The sequence below is a fragment of the Myodes glareolus genome, chromosome 19 (genome assembly GCF_982192425.1).
Source record: "Myodes glareolus chromosome 19, mMyoGla1.1, whole genome shotgun sequence".
Classification (NCBI taxonomy): domain Eukaryota; kingdom Metazoa; phylum Chordata; class Mammalia; order Rodentia; family Cricetidae; genus Myodes; species Myodes glareolus.
Window position 1 is genome coordinate 44812843 of NC_142044.1, and position 8725 is coordinate 44821567.

At 49.5% G+C, this 8725-nt stretch overlaps 1 protein-coding gene across 2 annotated transcripts; it reads right to left on the reverse strand.

The window, feature by feature from the left end:
- Nucleotides 1–285: 285 nt before the first annotated feature.
- Nucleotides 286–4560, reverse strand: LOC125407434 (cytochrome P450 2D20). 2 transcript variants are annotated; one of them, XM_087899106.1, is made up of 9 exons: nt 4296–4560; nt 3380–3551; nt 2968–3120; nt 2728–2888; nt 1894–2070; nt 1568–1709; nt 1180–1367; nt 642–867; nt 286–541 (listed from the first exon to the last, which is right to left on the reverse strand). In XM_087899106.1, the coding sequence occupies exons 1-9, from the start codon at nt 4482–4484 to the stop codon at nt 363–365; spliced, it is 1587 nt and encodes a 528-aa protein (XP_087755232.1). In that variant the 5' UTR covers nt 4485–4560; the 3' UTR covers nt 286–362. The 2 variants fall into 2 exon arrangements, with proteins under 2 accessions (XP_087755232.1, XP_087755233.1); XM_087899107.1 differs by having other exon boundaries at nt 642–783; nt 4296–4558.
- Between the last annotated feature and the right edge of the window lie 4165 nt (nt 4561–8725).

The following is an 8725-nucleotide window of genomic DNA, read 5'->3' on the forward strand; positions in this document are numbered from 1 at the left end:
CCATCTCTGCATCACCTCCTGACCTGCTCCACCTAAGTCCTTTGTTTGAGAAAGGATCCCAATGAGTAATAAGGCCATATAGCCCAGGCTGGCCTTGAACTTGCAATTTTCGTGCCTCAGGCTCCTTTGTGCTGTACTGAAGGCCTGTGCCACTGCTGTTGGCTCAGTAAACTCTTCTTACAACATTAAAGTTGTTCATAGAGGAGGTCTGGGACAGAGGGGAAAGACTGTAGCCTGTTGTCTTAAGACACTGTGGAGACAAGGATGAAGGTAGAGCCTGCAATCTGAGTGGCAGTCACAGACCGGGTTTATTGGACATCAATCAGCACAAGCTGGAGGGAAGGATGGAGCTGCTGTCCTTGCTAGCGCACAACTGCACAGAGCTCATAAGGGGTTGGGGTAACTGGCAATGTGAAGATGCCATGGTCGGTGGGCCGGGGCTGTCCACTGGGCACCGAGAAGCTAAAGCGCTGCAGGAGACAGGTGAAGAAGAGGAAGAGCTCCATGCGGGCCAGGGGTTCACCCAGGCAAGCTCGGCGGCCTGTGGGTGGGAAAGGGGCTCAGTCAGTCTGGAACCTGATGGATGCTCTGCCCTCCAAGGCACCCTGGGGAAAGACATGGAGCCAAGCACCCCACAGGACCTGCTGAGAATGGCATGAAGGCCTCATGCTTCACAAAGTGGCCCTGGGCATCCAGGAAGTGCTCAGGATGGAAGCGGAGGGGCTTCTCCCAGACAGTCTCATCCTTCAGCACTGAGGACAGGTTGGTGAGGAGGGTCGTTCCCTGGCAGGAGGCATATGGTGTGAACATGGACTGTGGTGGGGCTGCCAGTACCCTGGTTACCATGGTCACATGCACAACCTCTTCCTGCAACACAGGGTTCTTTCATTCACCTCAACCTCAGATCCCCTTGGTACCATTTTCTGGTACCATTCAAGGCCATACGACAAAGCTACCCTAAGTACCCAAATCAGAGTACCAAATTGCAGAGGATCCCTGCAATCCTGTGGCTTATTCCACTAGCCATCCTCTTCCCTGGGGAGCCCTGGGCAATGGCTGCAGTGTACTCACACACAGGCTGGGCCCTTCACCATCTGCAAGTCCAGGATGTGGAGGTCTTGGTCTTTATAGCCTCTGTTTGCCCAGTGGTGACCCTGGGACATAAGTGACCATGCCTACCTTGGGGATGAGGAAGCCCTGTACTTCAATGTCACGGGATGTCATGTGTGGTATATTCACTGGGACGATGTCAGCAAATCGCTGAATTTCATGAACGACAGCATTGGTGTAGGGCATGCGGGCCTGGTCAGCCATCTCTGGACGCCGAACCTGCCCTATGACTTCTTCAATCTCTTGTTGGACGCGCCCTGGAGGAACAGCCTTCCCTTAGTGAAGCAGTCCCTTAGTGGCTCTAACTTGACCTTCTGCAACTGGGTGAGTAGGTGATTTAAGACTCCCATAAGAATTGTGAGAGTCTGGGTCAAGGTGATTCTGGAGACCCCAGATCCTTCTCAAATACTTCTATCTTTCTTCCCTCACACTCCCTCTCAGGCTCAGCCAGGCTTACACTGCACATCCGGGTGTAGGATCATGAGCAGCAGGGCCCAGGACAGTGTGGTTGAGGTGGTCACCATCCCTGCAATGAACAGGTCATTTACTACTGTGCGCAGGTTTCCATTGTTGAAGCTGCTCTCAGGATTCCCCTTGGCCTGGGCAGACAGAGAAGGTAGGCTCAGGGACAGAAGGAGTAAACCCCAAAATGATCCACCATTGTGTTCGTGCACCCCAGATGTTGAGTTCATGGATAACATACAAACTTAACTTTCCTGGCATCACAACTCACAGAACACTTCAGCCCATAGGCCCTGTCCCCATCTTTATTGCTGTCCTCACCTTCTCCATCTCAGCCAGGAAGGCATGTGTCAGGTCTTGGGGTGGCTGGGCAGGGTCCCAGGTTTTCTTGTGCTCAATCAACATCTTATCTAGTGAGTCCATGAACTCTGTCGTCTTGGGGAAGACTTTGCCAGGCAGCCCAGGAATACGAAGGAGCACCGGGACTGCGTTCAGCACCTGTGGAAGAAAGAGAGCAGGTCTACTTGTTTTTATTCCTAATTAAGAATAATTAGTGTGTGTGTGTGTGTGTGTGTGTGTGTGTGTGTGTGTGTGTGTGTATATATGTATGCCTGCATGCGTACTCTCACACATGCACAGTGGTACCTGTTTGGTGGCCAAAAAACAATGTGTAGAGTCAGATCTATCTCCCATATAGTTTACAGGCTTCCAGTTCAGATCTCCACGTTTGCTAGGTGACCTTCCTTATCTATCTCTCTGCCTCTGGATCCTGTTTCTGCTAGGTGTTCTCGGGTCCCAGCCTCTTCCACAAATGACTCAGGAAATGTTTGTTCTCACCCACCACCTGCTGTTTTCTCAGGATCTTCCTTCAGGCTGCCTTGTAGTCCAGGGTGAGCAAAATGACTACTCTACCCTGCAAATCTAAGAGTCTTGTGTGGTTTCCATTAGACAGGGGCAGAGGCTCACCCTCTTTTTTATAGCTTGTGATCTTGGTTTGCTCCTCTCTCCCAGTTATCTAAGGTTTTCCAAGGTCAAGGCCTTTCCTCCTGCATTCAACTGTTACAAAACAACCTCACCCTATCAACCCTGAATGAATATTCATTCTGATAGGATTTACAGCGTAGGATGTAATGCTCAGGGTCCTGAGTCTCATACCTCTGCAATGAAGCTAGTGTCCTCTCCAAAACTTTCCTGTAAGGTTTTGAGCAGCCTGTTGAAGAAAGGGTCTTCATACTCAAAGCGCTGGGCATAAATAAGGGATGAAATCACATTGCATACACTTTTGTTTAGGAGGGTGGTGGGATTAAATGGTTGTCCTAGGAGCAGAGATGCAAACAAGTCATGATGTTGTTCATCTGTGCATGCCCATATGGCTACCATATTCCCATCACCCACCAGCCTGTTTGGTGAAGGCGTCACAGAGGTGTCCAGCCTCCTCCGTCACCCACTGCTCCAGGGATTTCTTGCCCAGGCCGAAGTCTCGCATGGTGGACACAGAGAATCGCCGCTGTTCTCGCCATTCATGACCATAAGGTGCAAATACCACTCCTGCAGGGACATCTGTGTGTAACCAAGGATACGTGGCTGTGCTGTCTGCTCTGCTCCCAACATTTCCCTGTGGTCAGTCTGAGCCATCAGCGCCCCAGCACTTTGCTATCACAATCAGCACAGACCACTTTGGATGCTCCACCCTCCACAGCAGAGATTTCCTTGCATTAGCTGAGCACAGCCCCTTTATTAGGCCCCATCTCCTCTTCACTGCCCCTCAAGCCCTATTCTCTTCCTTGTCCCCACTATAGCTCTTTGCCTTTTGCTTTGGGACCATAGCCCAGGTGATTAAAGATGGGCACTGGAGGGCGATCAGAAGTGTCCTCTCCACAGGTCACCAGCACTTCCCGCACCGCCTTCAGTCCATTGATCACGACCACGGGCTTCCAGGCCATCTGGAGGCTGAACACGTCACCATAGCGCTGTCGAAGCTGGAGTAGAGGGACAGAACGCTTAGTAAGTGCAGGTCCCAGCATACTGAAAAGTCCAAGTTTATCACATGTCTGTGTGAGTGTGTACATGCAGACATGAACATAAATTTCACACACATGAACTTGCGTTTCTTTGTATGGCATTCATTGTTGAACATTGGCCCATCCCTGTGCTGGGCAAATGCTCTATCACTGACCTGCATCTCTAGCCTGAAATTTAACACCTTGTCACTGGGGTAGCCAGTCTTCTAAACCCAGACAGGTCTCACAGTAGATACGGTCATTTAGTGGTGACATTTCCAGAGCAATGGCCTTGCCACCTTCATACCTACCCATACAAGAGGAAATTCAGGTTCGTGAGATGGGCAGCAAGGCCTGAGACCACACAGCAGCAAGAGATTATAGCAGACGAAGCCCATCCTGACTGACATGCTACAATGAATCCTGATCCTTCCCTCTGTCCCTGAGACCTCAACCACTGATGGGATCACAAGGGATATGGGGTCTCCCAGATTTCTGTCCGATCCAACTACACTCCCTGTCTGCCTCATGACCTTTTCCATACTGTGCCCCTGCTATTAGAAAGTCCACAGAGACCTAAAACATGAAACAAGTCCCACAAGGCAACCACTAAGCCTTCTTTCTTATAGAGGCCATCTTCCTGTCTATCCTGTGGCTTCAGCACCACCATGTACTGCTGGGGGCACCATGACCTCTACTGCCCTCCACTGCCATCTCCCTCACCTTGTGTAAACTATACGGCATGTTCTCGAAGTCCACCTGCAGGAGGTTGCCCAGCCCAGGAAGGGGCACAGGACCTGGAGGGTAGCGGGCAGTCCAGAACTTGCGTCGGTGCATCAGGTCCACCAGGAGCAGGAAGACGGCTGTGAATAGGACCACGGACCACAGGCCATCTCCAATCAGCAGTGCCATGGCCGCCCCTGCTTCCCAGGCTGGGAATCAGGTAAGACACCTAGGATGAGGAAAGACACTCTGAGGACAGACTGGGCACCTGGTCCCTTATGAAGGGGAGAAGGCTGCACTTTGTTCTCTGTCTTGAGCCAAGTAGCTGTGTTTACTGTTCAGTCAGGTTGTGTAGCAAGAGGTCAGCAAAGTCCAGGGCAAGTCAGACTCAGAGATTCATGCCCTCTCTTCTCTCCACGCATGTTTATCCATGGGGGCAGCATCAGTTTCCCCTCAGGGAGAAGTACACAGTGGTTATGTAGGGCTGGGTACTGTGAGCACAGTGGGCAGATGACCAGTGAACTCTACCTCAAGATGCAGGATCACAAGGTATAGCGAAGTCAGTCTGCCATGTGCCACACAGGCAGAAATCTGAGGGGCCTGAGGACAGTGTCCCAGAATGGATGGAGATCTTTGCGAGGCTCCGCTGAGCACTTGACTAGTTGGGTATGAGGTGTGACTGACTCTGCAGGCACTGTCACTGTATAGGAAAGGCTACTGAGGTGGCTTGTGTGGGTATCCAGTGAGGGTGAGTGAGTGTGGGGAAGGCAGCTCCAGCCCGGGGAGCCATGAGTACAGGCGTGACATCACTCAAATCACAAGGAAGGACAACCTGACAATCTGGGAACTTGTAGCTCTGGTCTGAGAAAGCTGAAAACCTGTCACACTGTCAAGAGAATCCTGGGGAGGCCAGCAGGTTGTCAAGTGCTTGTCACATGGGGGCCACTGTCTAATTTTATACACGCTTTGCTCTTTGGTGGATGGACCCCTGTGCCTCCAGTTATCATAATAGGGATGGATAAGGTGTCTCCCTCATGCTACACAGGCAGAGTTTTGAGGGACTTGTGAACATTGCCAGAGACTTGGGAAAGATCACCATAGAGGCTCAAGGATCACCTAGTTATCAGGACACACCACCTGCTGGAAGAGTAAATGCATCCGATTGGTTCTGTCATTAGTGAGGGGCAGTGGGAAGGTGTCTACAGCCTGTGGCGTCTTGCAGACATGTCTGAAGATAATGAATTAATAGGAAGGTCAGACTCAGAAGCGGGCACTCAGTCCATGGGAAGTGAGAAAGCTGTGAGAACAACTGTTACCCTCCAGTGTGGCAGGAGGGAAGCAGGAACTGAGTTAGAGGAGATGAGCCGAGTGCACAGCACACAGCTCCTCAGCAAGGCCTGGGTCTCTTCCTCCGAGTTCCCCTGCCATCCCCCTTCTACCCACTTCTAAAAACTCCATGGTTATTGCTGGTCTGAATCTCCCAGCCTCTGCCTTATTCCTCTTGTCCCTGCCCAAAAGTCTTATGGTCAGGTGGCACTCTGGATTGGTGAGTGGTCAACAGCTTCCTCTAGCTCCACCTTGGCGTGATAGGAAGCTCTGCGCAGAACAGGAGCCAACACAAGCTTGTCAGGGTGTGAGATAGGAGTATTGAGACTTAGTCACTGAGAAGGTTTGACAGATAGTTTTCTCCTCGGCTGACATAGCGTACTCCCAGGGTACCTATGGAGTAACCTGACACCTGACAGTTAACCCTGGGGGTTAACACCAGGACATTTCGCCCCTTAGCAGTCTGTATCTCTGGGTCACCTCCCACATTATGAAAGAGAAGCAACGGTACTGATCGACTCGCACAAGGGGCCAATTCAGGCCAAGATTTCCTACCTCTGGCTAAGTAGGCCCTGAGAAATAAGTACACACAGCAGGTGAGGGGTGTCACACACTGTATGTTGTACAGGTTCCTGGTCTGTCACCAGCTCATGGGAGATGACCTGGATGCTCTGGTAACATCTGCCTGCTAGCACTGTTTGCTTCCCTTCATCCTCAGTCCATGGCCCCTCAGCCACGTGAACACTTGTGCCCTGTAAGATCAGCGTGACTTCTGGGGACTGGGGTCTTGGAATCCATGTCAGCTGCAAAGATGTGTCCTGTCTACAACAGGAAGGTGGAACTGAGTCCCTGGCTGTCATTGGCCAGCAATGTTCCCAGTTTCACTATTCTCTGTTCACATGTCAACAGATAGTTAATCACTGTCCTTTGGACTCCACTGGAAGAGGACAATTGGAAGCTGTGCACATCTGTCCTGGACTGTCCTGTGTGCCCTTCTCTTTGCTGGCTTCAACTGCCTGGGTTCACTGAAGCGAAGACCAACAGCGACACCTAGAGCCATTCCTAGCTCTGTGCTTTCTTTCCCTAGGCATGGCGGGAATTACAAAGCCAGTCAGCTTGGGAAGAGTGATGTGACTCACTGGGATCACGTGACTCTGAGAGTGCTGCTGTCTGGGAATGCTTGGTTTGTGCAAAGGAAGGGCCGGGGTTGTTCAGGTTGGTGAAGCTCTCATACCCAGATGATTACTTTACTCCTCATGGTATGATAGGATGTTACCTAAGGAATTACAAGCCACAGAACCTTTGCTTGCAATGATGTGTGTAAAATATTGAGAATCACTCTCATATATATTTCCTGGATAAATGTTGCTTATTACCAATAGGACAACATAGAAGGTTCCTGAGCTAGATCATCATTCTGAACTAATGTTTTGGAATATTAGTTAAAGATGTGCTACATTCTTTTATTCTGTGGAATATTTTTTAAATAATGCAAAGATGTATTTCATTCTTTATGTTACATTTGTTAAACTCTGTCAAGTGTTACTTTTCCTGTCTAAAATACCTGATTCACCTAATAAAGAGGCTGAACAGCCAATAGCTAGGCAGGAGAGGCATAGATGGAGCTGCCAGGTAGAGAGAATAAATAGGAGGAAGAGAACAGAAGAGGGAGAAGCAGAAAAAGGAGGGGAATGTCAGGGGTCAGCCACATAGCCAATGAGGGAGTCAGAAGGAAAGAAAAGAACACACAAAAGAGAAAGGTAAATGCTCAGAAGCAAAAGGTAGACAAGATAGTTTAAGAAAAGTTGGTTAGAAATAAGTCAAACAAAGGTTGGGCTTTTATAAGTAAGTATAAATCTCCATGTATTTGTTTGGGTGCTGAGTGGTGGCAGGCACCCATAGAGTAAGAGGAGAGAGAGAGAGAGAGAGAGAGAGAGAGAGAGAGAGAGAGAGAGAGAGAGAGAGAAACAAAAAGAAAGAAAACACCAACTACATTTTGGCATTCCAAAAGATTCCAAATTTCCATGAAGGGTCTAAGAAAGGTCACAGGAAAAAAAGAGGCTATAGCTCCTTTAAGAGTTTCTGCTGGGAATTTCTCTAGTGCCAGTTTCTCCCTAGCCTCCTAATGGCTCCCTCAGTAAAGATATCTCTTTCCTAGCTCTCCCTCTCTGTCTTTTTTCCATCGCCACCATCCCTCTTCCTTGTTCCCTCCAACTCCCCTTCCTCCCTCCCTTCTCTAACCCACCATGCTCCCAATTTTCTCAGCGACCCTGTCTATTTTCCCCTTCCCAGGGAGATGCATGCATTTCTCTCTTAGGGTTCTCCTTGTTACCTAGCTTCTCTGGGGTCATAGCCTATAGACTGATTATCCATTGTTTTATGAGTAATATCCACTTACGAGTGAGTACACACCATGATTGTCTTTCCCAGGAATCCATGTGGACAATTGAAGCTTAGAGCTGAAGCAGTAGTGGAGAGGGTTCCTGAACTGGCCTTGCCTTGTAATCAGATTGATGACTACCTTAATTGTCATCATAGAACCTTGCATCCAGCAACTGATGGAAGCAGATGCAGTGAGCCACAGCAAATCAGGGTGTTGAGTTCTCAAAGTCCAGTGAAAGAGAGGGAGGAGGGATAATATGAGCAAAGGTTCAAGACCATGATGGGGACACCCACAGAAACAGCTGACCTGAGCTAGTGGGAGTTCACTGACTCTGGACTAACAGCAGCGAAACCTTCATAGGACCAAACTAGGCTCTCTGAATGTAGGTAACAGTTGTGCAGCTGGGGCAGTCTGTGGGGCCATTGGCAGTGAGACCAGGATTTATCCCTGTTGCTTGAACTGGCTCTTCGGAGCCCATTCTTTTTGGAGAGATACTTAGCTCAGCCTAGATATAGGGGGGGAAGGTCTTGGTCTTGCCTCAAAGTGATGTGCTAGACTCTGTTGAGTCCCCATGGGAAGACTTATCCTTTCTGAGGAGTGGATGGTGGAGTGGTGGGTGGAAGGTGGGGGAAGTGTGAGGAGGGCAAGGAGTAGAAACTGGGATTGGTATATAAAATGAGAAAAGAGTGTTTTTAAAAAAATAAATTTAATTAATTTATTT